Genomic DNA, 21061 nt, shown 5'->3' on the forward strand with positions numbered 1-21061 from the left:
ATGTGCTCAGGACTCTCAAAACTGTATCTTCAGTCATCCTGGGATAATCCTTCTCTCATGACATTTATCCAATACTTTTAAACATCCCAACAACCCAATTCCCAAAACATATTCAAAATCTGACCATTTTAGTCCTCTAATCGTAACACCCTGGTCAAAGTCACCAGCATCATTCCCCTGGATGGTTAGAGTAGCGTCCTAACTGGATCCTTACTTGGATCCTTCCACCTAAAATCTACTATCCACTCAACAAACATGTAAGTCAGATGACATCGGTATTCTGCATGAAACCTTCAATGGTCATCCATTCCACTCAGAATAAAAATCAAAAGTCCTTACAAGACTCTCTTCCATCTATCTGACCTCTTTTCTCCCTTTTCTCCTCCTGGCTTTCATGCTCAAGATTCACTGTCTTTTGCTGTTCCTTGAATACAAGTGTCTCTTTACTATCTCAAGACTTCCTTGATCAACATGTTGGAAATTAAACCATTTTCCTCACCAAACTCCTACATTTCTGATCTCCTTTCCTGATGCATATTTCTCCAACATTTATCACCTGACATAACATACCATCCCTTTCTTCTGTTGATAATCTATTTCCTTTCATTATAATTTAATTTCCAGGAGGTAAGGAATTTTTATTTTGTTTACTAATGTATTTAGTATCTATAACTGGTGCCTATGAGATATATATATTATATATGACTGGTGCCCATTAAGTATCTGCTTAATTAATTAATAAATAACTGAATGAATTGACAAACAATCATGCCTGAGAGAGCCAGAAGAACATTTTGAAAGCCAGGGTCTATAGCCAGTCACCTGGGAGCCAGGAAGGAAAAGGCAGGATCAACAGTTCAAAAGGAAACTGGGGGCAGTTGGGTTAATGTCCATAATAAACATTAATGGGCTAGTTGTGATTCAGTGCCAGGTGCAATAATTTTTTTAAAGAGCCAGTGGGAGGGAGATTTTCATATTGCCTTATGAATTATAAGAAAGCTTATAAATTCTAATTATAAAAAGACATATTCCTTTTGTCAGTCATTATGAGAATTATAATAAATAAGTTCATCCCTAGCATAGCCACATATACTTTATTCTCCACACCTCCACACCAAGGTGGTTTTTATAGCTTTGATGCTTTTTTCCACACGTCCTTTGCTTTCTTTGTCTTCTCTGGCCTGTCTTTTCCTCTACTCTCCTCAGTCACTACAAGAGGTCTTTCAGTGTTGCTTCCCATACACATTTAATCCACTATCTTTACTTTTTCCATATTCCAATATCAAATAAACTACCCATCGTCACAAGCATGAACGTTTTTCCTTGGCTGATTTCACTTTTCCTTTTTCCAGCATGTGCCTTCTATTAGAACAGTGCTATCCTCTCATGGATTCTTATGTATTTCCCATCTCCTGATTTTCAGGCAGTATAAATTACAAGTCAGGGATAACATATTCCTGCTTTTTCACACTGAATTGGTAATAAATTTTGAAAATTTCATTTTCTATATAGAATGTCCTAATGAACAATAGTTGGAAAACACACACACACACATACACTCACATGCACACACACACACACACACATTTATCCTATAGTCTATAATCACTGGACCACACTGTGTCACTAAATAGGTAGATGGAATGGAGAGAGCACACTATAAAATTATCATTGAAAGAAAGAAAGTGAGGAAGAAAGGAATGCAAGAAGGCAAGCTTGTAAATATTCATAACCTTTTGTAAATTACAAAATAACATGCCCAGGTTAAATTCTTCATTATATTTGATTAAATAATATTGCTATAATAAGTATGGATATTTCAGTTGGAATAAATTAACATTTTTTTATGCTTTAGAAACTTGTAGAGGGTGGGGCGAGTAGGAATAAGAAGCAATTAAAAGAGCATTAAGTTTATAAATGCTAACTATAATGAGATTGCTATTTGATTTCCCTTAGCACATACAATGTAGAGGAAAATTCTATCCATGAAAAAGATTTTTGAAAAATCATAATCAACCTTTATCTACTTCTATTCATTTCATGAAGCAGATAAAATATTCTTCATCAAGCATATAACAATGAGACACAGCAATGCTCCTATAGGGAATATTGTTCAATGCTTTATTGTCCAATTGAGAAAACAGACATAAAAGATTGCATATAATATCATGTTTTATGGTTTAAACACAATTTCTCAAAAATATAGCAAATCTATAGCAAGAGAAAGTTTAAAAATCATATCTATCATTTGCTTGTGCCAAATCGATTTCCTATAGTGAATAGAAAAAAAAAGATACAATAGCAACTATTCAAAGTTATAAATATGTATGTTTAAGTTTAATAGCCAGTTAAGCCACAAGTTTATTAGATATTTTTAAAAATGTGATAAGAGTATGTTGCTGCTTTTCAACAAAAAAAAATGTTTCCCCAAATCTTTCTATATCTTAATAAACTAGTTGATAGTTGCACTAAAGTATGTTATTTTGTAGCTTTGTCCTCAAATTTCTTCATCTGAAAAACCTAAATATAACTTTTCAATGGCACAAAATAAATCTATAGTTCTTATAGTTCATCATATATTTATACATGTTTAAATAAAGACTACACCAAATTAGTTTGGTACACTGGCTCTAGAATATTGTCTGTACTATAGAAGTTAGGCACTTTGGGTTCAATCCAAGAGTGTGAGAGGAGAAAATGATGTACAATACCAACTTCAAGGCCAGGTAATGAGTCATGATAGAACTTGGTTTTAAAAATTTAAATAGCCATATTTATGGATTCATCTTTTGGCAATCAATTTATTCTCCTTTAGATGTCTGCATATTTCTTACCTGGAATTTGTGGCTTTTGAAAAAGTTCTTAAATCTTGCCAAGCTAAACTCGGTATGCTTACCTATAAAATATGTTGTAAAGGCAGGGAAAAGGATGCTGGGACAGTAGGCTCATCCTACTATTTATTTGCTGAGATCTCCTCCAACATTCATATCGATAATTCTTTGGAAAAGACAACAGATCTTAACGAGAATGCCCAATCCAAGAATAATAATAAAACAATTCACTGGAGATAAAGACAGAAAAGGCAAAGCAGTAAACATTAGTTGAATATTTGAATCTGATAGGCCAGTTATAAGGAACCTACTTTGAAGAAGGTCAGAGTTCTATGATTAAGAACAGCTGAGTATATTAGAATGGCCCAAGCAATGAGCAAAGAAGCCATACCATCTAGGACTTTCTAGTCGCTGGAGTTTTTCTCTAGGGACTAGATACCTGTGATGGTTCATGTGTGTCAGTCTGACTGGATCTCAGAGTTCCCAGATATTTGGTAAAACCTTATTCTGGTTGTATACATAAGGATGTTTCTGGATGAGATTAACATTTGTAGTGGCAGACTGAGTAAAGCAGACTGACCTCTCCAATGTGGGTGGGCCTTGTCCATTTGTTGAAAATCCAAATAAAACAAAAAGACTGAGGAAGTAAGAATGCTTCTTTCCTTACTCTTTGAACTAGAACATTGTTTCTTTCTGGCTCTTCCTGGGTCCTAAATCATCCACTCTTCAGATTTAAACTTATACCCCTGGCTCTCTGAGTCATCTCTATCTTGTCCACTAAGAATTTTGGCATTTGTTAGCTTCCATAATCACGCGAGTTAATGGCTTATAATATAATAATAATAATAGTATAATTACAAAATATATTATATAAAATTATTATATTATTATATGTTATATATAATATTATGTATATATTTTTTGTTTCCCTGGCATGATTTTCTTCATAGTCTAGGAGCTTAGAGATCAATAGAGAATATTTACATAAAAATTTGTGATATGAAATATGTGAAGAAAAAAAGTCATGCCAAATGGGTTTATTCTCTCAAAGAACGTTGAACCACTTACAGCAGAATAATGGTATTTAACTTTTGATGTTCTGGGTTAACATGCTATTATCATGATACTGATAGCCATAAAGCACATAGCTTAAAACAGAATTCAGAGGAAGAACTCAGTCATCAGTGAATGAAAAAGGCCAAGTAATGCAGGACCCAGATTTACAAAGCCTAACTCAGCTTAGCCAATAGAAGATAAAATATTTTGGATGTCAGTTATTAATGGTAACAAATTAGTCACACGAACCTCAGCACTTAAAGAAATATAGGACTGGAAATTCTACTAACTAAAAAAAACCTTTTTCATTTCAGTAGGGCAAGATATTCTATTTAAAACTAAGAGGTCTTTCACTGCCTATGGTATTTGTATACTGTTTGAGGGATGGGGGCATGATATAAGGCAAAGTTCAAAATTCCCAGGGAAGGGGCACCTGGGTGGCTCAGTCGGTTAAGCATGGCTCGGGTCCTGATACCAAGGTCCGGGGATCGAGTACTGTGTTGGGCTTCCTGTTCAGTCTGCTTCTCCCTCTCCTCTGCCACTCGCCTTGCTTATGCTTTCTTTCTCTCAAATAAATAAACAAGATCTTTTTAAAAAATTCCAACGGGAATCTTATAACGGCAACATGTACAAAGAAAAAAAATAACATCTGTATATGTTAAATATATTTTAGAGAAAAGACTTAAATCTACCATTTAAATATAGTACTATAAACTAGGTAAAATAGAAAAACAAATATTCAATTGGCAACTTAAGCCATTTCCTCAGCATTTATTTAATTTAGTTATTTATTTAAGGCATTTCCTCAGCATTTGTGGTGATGATATTGCTGGCTGTGTTAGTGTTTTAATTGCAATAGATCATTGTTTACCTTTTTTCTTTTTATTTACTTTTTTAATAATTTTTTAATATTTTTACCTTTCTTCTTTTAAAAAATTTTATTTGAGAGAGAAAATGAGAGGAACAGAGGGAGAGGGACAAGTAGACTCTGTGCTGAGCACAAAGTCCAATGTGGGGCGCTATCTCACAACCCTGAGATCATGACCTGAGCTGAAATCAAGAGTCAGACCCTTAACTGACTGAACCACCCAGGTGCCCCAGATTGTTGTTATTCTATTATGACTCCACTGAGGAAATATAAAGAAAATGGAGACAATAATAAGCTCACCTAAGAAATTACATGTGAGATGTGTTAGCATGGATCAGCAGTGACACTGCAGGGAGAGACAGAGAATAAAGGAAACATAACAGTAGCATGTTAATAATTATTTAACATGGGTGTGTACACGCCCACATATACACACACACATATATATGTATATAGACGTATGTCCATATATGTACATATAGTGTAGTTGAAACTCTTTCCATAATAAAAAGTAAAAAAGCCAGCATTAGTTAGAATTCTATGACCACAACAAAAGATGACCAATGTCATCTATTTTCCAGATATTTTCTGGGTGCCTAGGATGTGCCAGATGCTATGTATTAGGGTTACAAAGATGAATTAAACATAATTTCAGCCCACCAATAAGAGCAAGATAAGTAAACAATTCAACTAGCACCAAAAGAAACTGAAAGAAGACTGTTAGGACAAGGTAGGAAAATAATCTTTCATTCAGATAAAAAGTGGAGTTTATGCAAGAAAAAAAGAGACAGAGTCTCTGGAGAAAATTAAGTGGTTAGCTGAATTACATAAAAGGGGGGTAAGAGCCAGATAAGGTGAGAAATCAAAGTAAGGGTCGGATCATGAATAGCTCTATATATCATGCTTCAGAAATAAACAGGGATACATTAAAAATGTTCAGTAGGTGGTAAAATAATGAGATATTAATTCCAGAATAATCATTAAGAAATATGAGGTAGAGATTTGGAAAATATTATTATATAGTCCAGAGATGGTGATGGGACTCGAAATAAACTGGCAATAAGAAGAAGAGAAGAGAAGAGATTTGGGGTAGAATCTGCAGAATCTGCTCATTAAGACATGATTAGTTAAGAATTGGGAAGATTCTAGAATAATAAAAGAGATGCCACTATTTTGAATCTGAAATACAGGAATAACAAGTTTGTTGCATTGATGTTTATTGAAGATTATGAAATTGCAACTGAGAGGGGCACCTGGCTGACTCAGTCAGTTAAGTGGCCGACTCTTGGTTCAGGCTCAGGTCATGATCTCATGGGTCATGGTATCAAGTGCCACATTGGACTCCACAACTCAGTGGAGAGTCTCTTTGACGATTCTCTCTCTCTACCCCTCCCCTGACTCACACACACTCTCTCTCTCAAATAAATAAATCTTTTTAAAAAAATAAAAGAAATAACAAAATTGCAACTGAGAAAACCAATTCTGGTTAACTTAAGCCAAAGAGACTAAGAGATAAAGGAAGGGAGAAAGAAGGATAGGAGATATTTCACAGAACAAGAGAAAAAAATCATAACAACACCATATCTCAAAAACAAACGAACAAAAAACTAGGGCAGTTCTTAAGTTTGAATAGCAAGAAAATTGTATAGGAAGCACCACAATTGGTTCACTTAACTTATATTCAAAACCTAAGAGACTAGTCTTAATGACTGGCTAGGAAATTATGCCCCCTATACCTTGGCAAGAAGAGAGCAGCAATCTGATTCACAGTTCCACTAAGAAATAAGAAAACTCTGTAGTGGAGATAGGAGGGCTAACCTAAGTATTTAACTTATAAGATGAAGTGAGTGACGAGCTAGTCATGCTATTCAAAGAAAGGCTGATGCAGGGTGAGGTCATGATCAAGTCATGGTCCAGAGCAATTAGAATTAACTGGGATGATGACACTGTGGCCAGATACCATGGAAAGACAAGGGTCTTTCTGTCCAATGGATATCAGTGGTTAGCCTGAGGGAAGAACTACTGATATATGGAAAAAAAATATTCTTGGTTAAAAAATTGTGGTGACAAAGTTATTCATCTAATAATACAAGGGAGAAAGCATACTTAACAAATGCCAACTGTGTTAACAGTTGATTAGATTATTAAAATGATGTCATTACAAGTTAAACTTAGCAATTTTAGAAACATAAACACGGGATAAATAGTTGTCTATTTGTGGTATAATTATACCATTTATGTCACTCAGACTTCCAAGGGAAGTTGCTGATAAGATGGTAGAGTATTCAAATCTGCAGTGTGCCTGAGTGCTTCAGTAGCTAATTACGAGTTTGCAGGTTTGCTACTGGTATTATTACCATTTCCCATCCAGTTGCAAATTCTGAACTGCTCTCAATCTACACATCGAAATGAATTCTTTAAAAATGCCTTTAGCATGACTCTGGCCTAAATTGCATTTGTAATTATTTTACAGCTTATACACACAGTTAACCAATTAGCTTATTAACCTGAGCACAGTTTGTAATAAATATTTATATGGGAAGCATTCTGATGAGTCCTTTAAATGAGAAGGTATTTTAAAATTATGTCTGTTTAATAATGAGAAAGTGAAGCTCACACTACACTTCTGGCTCTAGAAGTAGGATTTCTCCACTTCGGCACTATTGACATGCCAGAGCCAAGCCAGTTGTACCTCCTGCCTTCCAGTCTTTACCATCAGAAATGTCTGCGGATGTTGCCTGCCAAATGTCCCCCAAGGGGCAAATTCACCACAGGTGGAAAATCTCCACTCCGGAGAAAGTGAACCTTCTCTTGCTCTACTGTAAGTAAGGTACAAAATCCTCCCACTTTCATGTAAGTTCCTAGAGGGGAACCTGATAACTACACAAATTTAATTCATGATCCCACCATGAGAGAATCAGATGGTATGGTATTTTATCACCATCTCATTATCTTACACAAGAAACAGACTTCTGAAACAATCTGTAAAATATACACACTATAGCGTAAAGGTGACAGGGATTCTACTCTCTAGGAGATTAAGCTCCTATAAGCACATGGCTCCTTTTTCCATTTCTTGACTGAAGAATAGATAAAATTTTTTGTAATAGTAATTTTAATATGTTATACTTTCTGATTTTGCCTTTGCAGAATAAAATCACATATGAATTATATGCACTTTTATTCATCATATTTTGGCCAATGTTCTGAACTTCCTATTCTGGTATACAAAGTAGTAACTGTTGAACAAAGATTTGCTGAACAACTATTAGCATATAGTACAAGGCAATTTGGAAGCACTGCTGAAAGAGAGATGAATAAGGTACATTCTATGCATTTTGGGAGTTGAAATATATAATGGGGGACAATGAAGGCATAATATAATACAACACATACAGTATGAGTAAGTAAGGTGTGTACACTTGAAAATATTTAACTACAACTGGAAGAATGGAATTGTGTTGGGGAAGGAAGTAATATCTGAGAGGGGACCAGGAGGTGTAGGACTGAACAAGTGGAGGAAGATTTCTAGGCTAAAGAAGAAGCTTAACATTAATGAATGCTTTGTGGATGATGGGTGTCACTTGGGCAATGGCTAGCTGATGGGGCTCTGAGAGACAAAGAGTGGGAGAAATAAAACAGAATGTTAGGAGCATATTTGGGGCACATGTAATGACTTTGAATGAGAAAAGTTCAGCCAGTGAAAATTCTTTGGTAGCTGAATGATAAAAATCAGATGAATTACTCTATACAGATAGCCCTGGCTTCAAAACAAGGATGGATTAATAAGAAATGTACCTAGATATAAGGAGAACCATTGGAAAGTTACTACAAAACTCAGAAACACATTAACAGTGATCTAGAAAAGAGAGAAGAGACTGTGGGGAACTTACGAAGATGGAACTGGCAGGATTTGATGGCCAACCTTCTTTATTAATGGATGGTAGAGAATCAGCTACTTGAGACTGAAAAATCAGGAAGAAAAATCTAGTTTCTGGAGGTAGTATATTCATATTTGGAAGTAATGAATTTAAACCATCAGTGTATCTTCTGCAGGGTGAGTAATGATCAGCAGGTGAAAATTCTAATCTGGAGTTAAGAGAGAGATTTGCCTTGAAACAAAGACCTGGTGATCATCTTAAAGCTTAAAACTTTAACAGCTTAAAGCTTAAACCTCCAGGGAAAGTCAGGGTTCTCCATACAGACATAAAAATGGGGACAATGAAAGCAAAGAGGAAAACTATGAAGATTGGGGCCATGTTAAGGTTTGGACAGAAGAAAAGTCAGGCTTAGAGATGAGGGTCTAAGTATTCAAGGGAGGTAGAGAGGCACCAGGAGAAAACTAGTACATGGGAGTGGAGGTGGGGAGTCTCAAAAAGAAAGGGATACCTTTTGGAGATAAATATACATATACATTACTCAAATATATACATGATTTAAAATTAGAAGATCATGGGTGACTAACGGGAATGCCATTTTATAAAAAGTCTCATCTTTCTTCCTCACTGCTCCTGGATCTCTGTCCTGATATTTCCCCCTAGAGTTTAGAATGAAGGGAAAAAGGATTTTCTTCTAACTCCTGAATTTATCTCTTCTTTTAGTTCCATCCCCTCCTGTCTCCAGAATCATACTCACTTTAGTATTTTCTCCCTCTCTAACACCTTCAATATATTTCTTTAGCCATTTCTTTCTTTCTTTTTTCTTCATATTTTTGTAGGGTGTTCCTTCTGGGCTCTTTGAACCCTGAGCTATAATGCTATCTTCTTTTGACAAATATTCTGTAAAGTCATCTATGAAATACCTATTTCCTCTCAGACCTTGGTCTCAAAACTATGATTTTTTTTTTTCATATACAATTACTTCACTGAAACTAAACTGAAAATTCAGTCCAGTCAGTTGCTAAATCCTTTCTCTCATCTCTATTTACACAATTATTTCTAAGACATTTGGCAATACCACATACATAGTTCTTAAAAATTCCCCCCCTGTGATTTTTATGATAAAGTATTCATATTTCTCAATAACATAAAAAAATTTTGGTTGATATTTTGTGAAAAAATATTGTTTGTAGGCAAATAAATTTGGGCAAATTCTCTGCTAAAAATTAAAAAAAAGGAATAGATTTCTTCACTGCAGCATTTCTAAAAGACTTCATTATGCTAGTTGAGAATTTTTAAGAGGAACATCATTTGGTCACAGAACAGCCTTTTTGTTTCATGTAATCCATGAATCTTTCTGCTAATTTCCCCTTAGTTTAACAATATTCACATTCTCCCTGGACCTGAAATATTCCTAACACCCAAGCTTTGAAAAGAGGAAGGGAATTAATACATTGTGAACAGCCACAAACATTGGTAAAAGCAGCAAAAAAACTGGAATCATTATTCCAATTGTGGGTGGGAAAACTGAGGCACAGAGAGGTTAAATTGTTTGATTAAGTTTAGACAAGGAGTGAGTAGCAAAACAGTGATTTGAGCCAAGGTACTTCATATTCCAAAGAGAAGAAAAGATCTTTTTATCACATGGGAGTTCCTCTAGGTCTTATGCCACTACTTTTTCTCTGTCCTTTCTCTGAACTGGCATCAACTACAACCTATAAGCAGATGATTTCAAAATAAATGTTATTTTTCTAAAAATGACATCAAATTTCTTGTCAATATTAATCATTCTCATTGGTCTAAAACTACTGAATCTTTTCAATTCATCACCATCTTTTGTTCTGTATATACATTTGGCAAGTAAATACCACTGATTTTTTTTTTTTTTCTTAAATGCCTTTTATGGACTATGCTTCTAATGAATTCCCAAAGTCAGCATTCCTACTGGTAGAGGTTTTCAAAACCCTTTGCAGCATCATTAGTGAACCTCAGACTTCTTAGTTTCAGTTCCTACTTCCAATATATTGCTATGAGGTTGATTCTTCTCTGAACCAATTGAGTGTAATTGGCTTTTAACAGGTTTCTAAATCTCATTCCTTAGGCATCTGATATATCTGTGTTAAAAGACTGGTCTTTGTTCCACCACGTGAATCCTTCAAACCGTGGTTGGCATAAAAAGGTACTTGTTTTGTAATTTTTGTAACTATTTGAATTTAGAATAGTGACTAGTCTGACTTTTGATGCTCCTCTCTTAGTTTTCAAAGACTCTAGAGCAAGTAGGAGCTCCTCCTCCTTCTGCTGCTACTTGGAGTACTGGAGTTTCCTTTTTCTTTTCTTTTCCTTTTTCTTTAGAAATGCCAAAAAAAAAAAAAAAAAAAGTAAAAACATTACTTGTTTCTGATACAAGCCCAAGATGGCTTCTGAGATAACCAGAAATGAATACCTTGGCCTTAGTCACCTGAGCGCTAAGGGAAGCCTAGAGATTCATATCTATTTGAAGAGATTGAATTCTGGTCCTGGACAAGGGAAGTATAATCCTATTACATTTACACAGTTTGCAGTAGACTTTGAAATTCATATTAACATTCCTGAAGGGAAGACAGTACTGTAACTGAGAGCCATGAGGTCAGAAGAGAAAATTATTGTTCCTAGTTTAGCAAATGATTGTACTGCTCAAATGAAAAAAAAAAAAAAAAAAAAATGACCCCTTAGCCATCCCCGCCCCTGAGACCCATTTCATCAGGGACATACCAACTAGGGAAGTGAGCAGGTGGACTTCAGAGTTAGTTTGTACTTTGTGTTATAGCTTCTTATGTTAAAAAATGGAGAGGCTAGTGAAGACGATATCTCCAAAGCAAGCAGGTAACACTGTGTTACTAAAGCGTCATGCCTTAGGTTACTCACCTCCTTTAATAGTTTTTAATTTATTGCCAATTTAAAAAAATGTGCATATTCTACCTGCAGCAACCATGAAAGCTCCAAAGCTAATCTTATCCTTACGCATGAAAAGGAAATGAAAAATAACTCCAAGAATCATTATTCACTTATGTAAAAAAGGCAATCTTTGCTAGAAGTGTCACACTTGACTCTCTAAACCAATGCCTATGGTATTAGAAAACCCATTCTTTTGTTAAAATTGGAGGATATTGTAATTTAGAGTTGCCCTACACTGTCAATTTAACTTCTACATTCTACCTGATCCTCCTTGTACTTTCACACTAAAAAAATTACATTTAGAGGAGATGTTTTTGAAGTTCCTTAAAAATATTTATCACCAGGCATTTTTGAATCAGGTGCTAATTAATAAGATAGATTAATAAAAAAAAGAAAGATGTCCTCCAATTGGTTATTCTGGTGTTGAAGTCAGAACTGAAGTTAGAAATCACCCCAAGAATGATTTTTAATATCAAGAATACTGGGGTCTGATTATTTTTTCCTGGGAGATGAGCAGTTATTAAAATGATATTATAAGTTATTGAAAATAGTGTTGTTTGTTGCTTAGATTGAAAACTTTAGTACACTGATTTGGGCTCTCAAGTAGTGTCATGCCCTCCTTTCTTGAAATTACCCAGAAAGATATCACTACGTGCCCTTCCCCATTTAAGAAACACATCTCTAGAAGGAGTTCCTGAGGCAGCTACAGTTACCTCCTCCCCCCTGGAAATGCTCATTTTGTTCATCTTAAATTAAACAGAAGTAATAATTCTGCTTCCCTTCCCAGCAAACTTCCTGCTTCCAAAAATTAAATAATGTGGAGGTTCCTCAAAAAATTAAAAATAGAGCTACTGGCTCAGCAATTGCAATACTGGGTATTTACCCCAAAGATACAGATGTAGTGAAAAGAAGGGTCATATGTACCCCAATTTTCATAGAAGCAATGTCCACTATAGCCAAACTGTGGAAAGAGCCAAGATGCTCTCAACAGATGAAAGGATAAAGAAGATGTGGTCCATATACACAATGGAATATTACTCAGCCATCAGAAAGAATGAATACCCAACTTTTGCAACAACATGGATGGGACTGGAGGAGATTATGCTGAGTGAAATAAGTCAAGCAGAGAAAGTCCATTATCATATGTTTTCACTTATTTGTGGAACATAAGGAATAGCATGGAGGACATTAGGAGAAGGGAAAAATGAAGGGGGAGAAATATGAGTGGGAGATAAACCATGAGAGACTATGGACTCCAGGAAACAAATGCAGAATTTTATAAGAGGGTGGGGATTGGGGGATGGGTTGGCCCAGTGATGGATATTAAGAAGGGCAAGGATTGCATGGAGCACTGGGTATTACTACACAAACAATGAATCATGGAACACTACATCAAAAACTAATGATGTACTATATGGTGACTAACATAACATAGTAAAAATAATTAAAAATAAAAAGGACTATCTCTGACTTTGATTATTGCTCGGTCAGAGTTAAAACCTATATACTTGTCTTCTCTGAATATACTGAAATGACTTTTTTTTTTTCTTGTTGTGATCTATGTAGATAAATAGGACAGAAACTAAGTGAGAGCAACTTGTAAGGTTAAATGTCTATGACTTTCTCTGCCTAGAGAATAAAAAGGTCAATCATCCAGAGATACTCTATTCCTCTCTTAAAATGCAAGGATTCTTGGCATTAAAAAGAAGAGAATGACTAGCTGATTGGCTATTTCAACATTTTATCAACAGGCAATAATCACTTCTCTATTTCAAAGTGTATGTTTTTTGTTGTGTTTCTGTATGTTCTTCCAGATATGTTTTTTCCCATGAAGACAACATAACTAGAGAAAAACTTTTTTTGGTCATAAATTTAGAGTACTTGGACTTATAATATGAATAATTTCTCACGGAATTGCTTATGTAGTATCTTTGCCTGTTTTATATGGCTATAGAGCTTATATTTATATAGTCCTGCAAAAATTATATAAATCAAATTTTAAAGATTTAATCCAATGTTAAAGGCCTTTGAAAAGTAAGAAGTTGGGTGCCTGGGTGGCTCAGTGGGTTAAGCCTCTGCCTTCGGCTCAGGTCATGATCTCAGGGTCCTGGGATCAAGTCCCGCATCGGGCTCTCTGCTCAGCAGGGAGCCTGCTTCCTCCTCTCTCTCTCTCTCTCTGTCTGCCTCTTTGCCTACTTATGATCTCTCTGTCAAAAAAATAAATAAGATTTTACTTAAAAAAAAAAAAAAGGAAAGTAAGAAGTTTCCTCAAAAAGTTAAAAATAAAACCACCCTATGATACAGCAATTGTACTACTAGGCATTTACCCAAAGAATACAAAAATACTAATTCAATTAGTGTTGAATGCACCCCAATATTTATAGCAGCATTATCTATAATAACCAAATTTGGAAATGGCCCAAATGTCCACTGGCTAATGAATGGATAAAGAAGATGTGGTTTCTATATATACAATGGAATATCACCCACCCATCAAAAAGAACAAAATCTTGCCATTTGCAACAACATGAATGAGGCAAGAGAATACAATGCTAAGTGGAATAAGTCAGTCAGAGAAAGACAAATACCATATGATTTCACTTATATGTGGAATTTAAGAAACAAAATAAATGAGCAAAGGGAAAAGAGACAGAGAGAAGAGAGAGGGAGGCAAACCAAGAAACAGACACTTAACTCTAAGGAACACACTGATGGTTACCAGAGGGGAGGTGGGCGGAGAAAATGGATGGAATAGGTGATGGGAATTAAGGAGTGTTCTTGTCCTGATGAGCACTGGGTGATGAATGGATCATTGTATCATGTACCTGAAACTAATATTATACCGTATGTTAACTAACTACGATTTAAATAAAATTTTAATTAAAAAAAAGAAGTAATATGTGAAATAAAGCATTGTTTGCTAAAATGGCAGACAATACAAATATATATTTCATACAAATTTTCATTTTTGAATACCAGGTATTATTGCTTGATTATTTAAGGGCTTTAGATTATTTTTTTCTTTAGCTTTTTCCTATTTCTAACCTTCTCCCTTTTTAAGAGTAAACATAACTCAAAACTCATCTTGTTAGTGGATTATTTTGTCTTTTTTTTTTTCTGGAAAAAACCCTTTATTTAAAGAGATCCCTTGGATGCAAAGAAAACACAGATTCCATCAAAACTATTATATAAGACATGGCCTCTCAAAGGGACAAAAAACAATTAAGGAAGAACAAAACATCTGACAGAGTTCTGCCTCCACATACACACTGCTCAGTGAAAACAAACCAAAAAAGAATATAGGTGCATCACAGAAGTCAAGGATATTGTAGACAGGACAACCTCAGTCTCCAATACCTACGCTGCGTCTGGTAGAGAGCTGTCTATATCCACCCAGGCCCTGTCTGTGAAGGAGTATACTCACAAGTTTATGAATAAGAAGAAAGTAACATCCAAAAGACACACACTGGCAAGGTCATTATCCAGTTTGAAAATAATTACTGTGAATAGCATTATAAGAATTAGACCATATCAGTCCACAGACAAATTCAGTCCCCTTCTAGGAATGGCATCAACCTTTAACTTCTTCTTTTATAGTATGAACTTTGTATCCTATGAAGGGCAGTTTCATCAAAAAGAATGTTAGAATACATAAGTTTATTCCTCTTATGTTTTCATTTGCCATAAAAGCTGAGTAACATGCCTTTTTTATTCCGATTAAGTACAGGGAGCTGGGCAGAGAGAATCCATGGCTCTCCTGAAAGTATGGGACAGCTAGGACGTTGGAACCCCAGATTCACATTTCCTTGGAGATGGTATAGACATTTAGTCCAGTTGTAATTCTACTTGCCCTTCTATTTTCCTTCCTTTCTTTTTTTTTATTACAAGAGTATAATATAAATGTATTCTTACTGCAAATCGATTAACCAGGTCACCAATATAAACAGTGAGATAAAACAAGGAGTACCTCTGTTTTGAGCAGTATAATGGCTTAAAAATTATAAAAGACCTTACAAATGAAAAAAAAAAAAACCCACTGAAAAAACATGTATTTTCTGAATGTATTGTTGGGCTGGCTCCAAATCAAATAATCCATAAAGCACAAAACAAAGTAAAAGCTTGGGATGCAAGGTAAGCAAGCCAGACAACTTTCATCTTGAGGGCTTCTACCAAATCTTGAAGACCCCAGTTTCCTTTGTCATGTCCTCAAGTTCTACCATAGAGAATCTCATAAAAGGACCCAAACCAAAAACGACAGACAAAAGCCACTCCTCCATGTAGGGGTGAAGTAGAGAGAAACATGCAAAGCAAAATGCCTTGGCAAGGCCACTTGCATATCAAACACTGAACACTGGATGGTGAGGGGAGGGAAAATCTCTTGTGAGAATTTATAACCCCAAGCTGGCCTTTCCATGATTTTATGGTCTAAATTCATGTTCCCTCTGTGATTCAAAAACTCCTCAAAGAGAAATTTAAATTTAAAGTGTTTTTAGATTGATAGGGGATCCATGGAACTGAAAAGTATAAAAGCCACCTGGCTAGCATGCTAAAGCAGGTGAAAGAAGAGAACTGAGGGTCTCCTAATTCCTTACTTGGGCTTCTTTTGATCCTCCTGATTTGAGGCTAGGCCTCCACTCTCCTCTGCTGGTTGTCCCTCTGGTTTTACATCCCCAGAGAATAAGCCTCTAGGCTCCCACGAGAATAGGGAAAGGGATGACACTGCTCACTGTTCTTTAATCAGACTTCCAAAAGCCCCTGTTTTCTCCCACCCTTAAGACACACACACACATTGGGGCACCTGGGTGGCTCAGTGGGTTAAAGCCTCTGCCTTCAGCTCAGGTCATGATCCCAGGGTTCTGGGATCGAGCCCCGCATCGGGCTCTCTGCTCAGCAGGGAGCCTGCTTCCTCCTCTCTATCTCTGCCTGCTTCTCTGCCTACTTGTGATCTCTGTCTGTCAAATAAATAAAATCTTAAAAAAAAAAAAAAGACACACACACACACACACACACAAGCATACACACACAGACACAAACACATACTTGCCTACTTCCTTCTGCAGAATGTGGTAACTTTCTGGAGTTCTCCAGGACAAATCACTTCATTTCCCTTCAGCCCCCACACCTTCACCCCTGCCAACACTTTAGCATAATCTTGTTCTGCAAAGTCCTTTCCTGTATCTCCACTCACTTTCTAAACTGTATATTGTGACTGAGGTTACAGATGGCACCTCATTTCCTTGAAGGTGAGTTTAATGTGCTTCTTGTTCTCTGGAGCAATTTTACAAACGATATCTCATTGGACATTATTTTTTTCTTATTGTTTCACATCTTCCTTGCTGGTTTTGAAGTAATCTCCGGAGAAAAGATAGAGTAGAAATGTCTTTACTTCACTATCTTGAAATTGGAGACCCAGGCCACTACTTTAAAAGTACAAATTTCCCAACAGATAAACACTACAAATTCTCTAATATTGGTGTCTAATTTAGAGAAAACTCAAGGAGATAACTTGTCTAGTCTAAGGGACTATGAGGTCTCCAGCTAGAATCTGTTTAACTTGAAATCTAAAGTAGACAGATAATTTCCATTTATGTGATAAGATTCGACACATTTTAGGAGCAACATCTCCTCAGAATACTAAATGGTTTTGTAGTGAAAACCAACCATTATGATATGCTAGTATCAAACTCTCAAAGTCTAAGCCACCATATGGAGTTAACCTGTGCGCCACACAAAAGTGCCATTTTTAAAGAACTTCATTCCTAGAGATCCTGCTGATCTAGATATATTATAACAATTTTCCAGTAGAAAGTAGTCAAGGTCTTACAATGACAAGATCGTATTATTACAACAATTTTCTGACATAGGCAAGTAAAATGTTTTAAGGAGGTGGTCCTTTCCCTTAATTTACGTACTCTCTAGCTTCATATGTCCTGAATGAAATTAACTTCCCAGTCAAATTCACATCTATAAATCTTCTGAAAGGGACATCATTTCTAAAGCATAACTACTATAAAACTGAAATGACCCAAAATTCCTATGCTAAAGCCCTAACCTCACATATTGCTGTATCTGAAGATAATAAAGACCACCAGAAACAATTTGCTCTACTGTTGGATGGCAAGGCCAGCAACACACCTTTACTCTCCTACCTCAGGGGCATATTGACTCTCCAGCCCTATTTCATAATTTAGTTCTGTGGGGACCTTGATTGTCTTTTCCTTCAATCAGATAGCATACTAGTGCATTACATGAACGACATTATTCTGAATGGAGCTAGTAAGCAAGATGTAGCCACTACTTCAGATATTTTAGTAAGATGGTAAGAAATAAATCTGAAAAAATCAGGGACTTCTACCCCAGGGAAATTTCTAGAGCTTCAGTGGTGTGGGGCATGTGAAGATATCCCTTCTATTGATGAAGAATAAGTTTTTGCACTAGGCACAACCTAGTGGGCCTCTTTAGATTTTGGAGGCAACATATTCCTTATTCAAGTGTGTTAGTCCAGCCTATTTACCAAGAGACTCAAAAAGCTGCTAGTTTTATGCAGGTCCCAGAATGCAAAAAATCTCTATAGTAGTCCAGGCCTTGTGCGTACTGTTCTCCCACTTGGGCCATATGATCCTGCAGATCCAATGCTACTCAAGCATCAGTAGCAGATAGGAACTCTGTTTGCAGCCTTTAGAGGCTTCTATAAGTGAATTGCAGGACAGGTCCTCAGGATTTTGGAGCCAAGCCCTGCCACCCTCTGCAGATAACTATTCTCTTTTACAAAACACCTTCTGGCCTGATTCTGTGTCTTGCTAGAGAATGAAGGCTTAATCATGGGCCACCAAATTAGCATACAACGCAGGCTGCCTTCACGAACCAGGTATTACCTAATAAACCAAGCCACAATGTAAGACATCATCAAATGGACGCAGTATATAGACAATTCAGCCCACACAGGTCCTGAAGGCATAAGTAAGTTACATAAGCAAATGGGCAAATGTCCATGGTCCCCACTTCTGCTACAGTACCTGCTCTCTCCCAGCCTATACCTATGGCCTCAAGGAGAGTTCCCCACAATCTGTTGACAGAAGAGAAGAATCCGCCCTAGTTTAGAGGTAGTTCTATACAATATCTAGGCAAAAACCCCCAAATGGACAGCTATAGCACTACTGCCCCTTCCTGAGATACCCCTGAAAGGGAGAAGAGAAATCTTCCCAGTGGATAGAATGTAAAGCAATGTACCTCATTGTTCACTTTGCCTGGTAGAAGAAATGGCCAGATATGTGGTTACATACAGATTCATGAACTGTGGCCAATGGTTTTGTCCTATGGCCAAGGTCTTGGAAGGAACGTGATTGGGAAGTTGGTAACAAGGAAATCTGGGGAAGAGTATATAGATAGACCTTACTGCATGGGGAAAAATGTGAACATATTTGAGTCCCATGTGAATGTTCTCCAAAGGGTGACTTCAGCAGAGAAATATATTAACACTCAAATGGAATAGTATGGATACTATTCACCTCAGTCATCCTTCTTTCTCCAGTGACTCCTCCCATCATCAAATGGGTTCATGAACAAAGTATCCATGGTAGCAGGAATAGAAGGCATTCTCAGGCTCAGCAATATGAATGTCCACTCACTAATGTCAACCTGGCTACAGCCATCACTGAGTGCCCAATATGCCAGCATCAGGCAGCAACACTAAGTCCCTAATATGGCCCCACTCTCTAGAGTGACGAGCTGGCTACATGGGGGTACGCTGATTACACTGGACCACTTCCATCGTAGAAGGGACAGTGCTTTGTTCTTACTGGAATAGAAATTTATCCTGGATATGGACTTGCCTTCCCTGCGAATAATACTGCTGCCCAAACTATTATCCATGGACTTACAGAATGCCTTGTCTATAGTTCCGATCAAGAAACTCACTTCACAACAAACAAAGTATTGCAATGGGTCCATTCTCATGGAATTCATTAATCTTACCATGTCCTCGACAATCCTGAAGCAGCTGGCCTGACAGAGTGGTGGAAAGGTCTTTTGCAGACTCAATTACAATTCCAGTCAGGTGGCAGTACCTTGCAGGGCTGAGATAAGGTTTTACAGAAGGCTGTATATACTCTGAATCAGCACCTGATTTGGGGTACTGTTTCCCCCACAGGCAGGATTCATAGGTCCAAGAATCAAGAGGAGGGAATGAAGAGAAGTGACATAACTCACTATAACCTCTGGTGACTCACTAGTAAAATGTTTGCTTCTTGTCTCCTGTGATCTTATGTTTTGCTGCCCTATGGGTCTTTGTTCCAAAGGAAGCAATGCTTCCACCAGGAGACACAATAAGATTCCACTGACCTGGATGTTAAGACTGCCACCTGGCCATGGGGGACTTCTCTGTCATAGGGGACAGCTCTGAATCAACAGATACAGCATGGAGTTATTGTGCTGCTGGCTTGACTGATCCCAACCAATACATTAACTTTGGCAACAGAAAGAGACACTTCATTCTAAAATAAAGCTTTTAGAAAAAATTATAAAGCCATTTTAATGCAGTTGGTTCCACAGGGTCTGATTTTGCTACATATATCCCTTTAGCAACAAAGTGGTTAGATTTTAAGAATAAAGCACTTCTTATCAAGCCTTATTTGATTGGTACCTGGATTATGAATGAAACAGGAAACTGAGCAGTCTGATGAGACTCTGAGCGCTTTTCAGAGATTGCAATATGTCACACCTTGGCATTGATGATTAAAAGTACTTCTACTTTGATCCAGAAGACTATATGCAATGTCTTCCAGGAATTTAAATAGTTCCTTTCTATGCATATTATATAGAACACATAGTAACTATATATGTAACAATTACATATAAGTCATGACTATAAGATTAGTCCATTCATTCAATTATCCTTAATTCATTTAACAAAGATTAAATTAGCACCTAAAAAGTGCAATGACTGCAATGACTACTGTTGGGTCTAACCATAGACATATTTTTCATTCATTGGATTATGTCTAACATGTGTTTGGAACACAAGCACTAAGAAATGCAAATGACTGAGAACAGGTATCTGCTTCCATTGCACTAGTCCTCAGATACACTGGCTTGTTATGGTTAAAAGATGGTATAATATCAACATTACCTAATGCCAAACTTAAACTCAAATACTGACAAATATAAATAATTCAGTCCAATAATATCATAATTATTCAAATGTAAAATAAGAAATAGTTTATAAGAATAACGTAATTTTATATTACATTTTAACAGAAAAACTGTTTTAAAATTCCCTTACCTCTTGTTTGTACCCCCTTTCCACAGGCTTCACTGGTGCCCATTATCCCCTGCCTGACAGACTCTGGCACCAATATACAAGGGCTCCATTTCTGTGGCTTCCATCTGTGATTACAAAGAAGAGCAGACTAAAAATTTCACCATAACAAACATACAAAAGAAATATACAAAATGAACGAATTTGAAATCCCAAAATCACAAAAACAGTAATTCAA

The 21061-nt window shown here is 36.4% G+C and overlaps 1 protein-coding gene across 1 annotated transcript in view; it reads right to left on the reverse strand.

The window, feature by feature from the left end:
- Positions 1-21061, reverse strand: part of THSD7B (thrombospondin type 1 domain containing 7B) — an 856222-nt gene that overhangs the window by 327057 nt on the left and 508104 nt on the right. Inside the window, exon 12 of the mRNA XM_032856149.1 lies at positions 20848-20951. Coding sequence (XP_032712040.1) covers positions 20848-20951 — 104 coding nt within the window. The remainder of the gene's footprint in view (positions 1-20847; positions 20952-21061) is intronic.

Source organism: Lontra canadensis, unplaced genomic scaffold, assembly GCF_010015895.1.
Source record: "Lontra canadensis isolate GAN:19392208 unplaced genomic scaffold, GSC_riverotter_1.0 scaffold11, whole genome shotgun sequence".
Lineage (NCBI taxonomy): Eukaryota > Metazoa > Chordata > Mammalia > Carnivora > Mustelidae > Lontra > Lontra canadensis.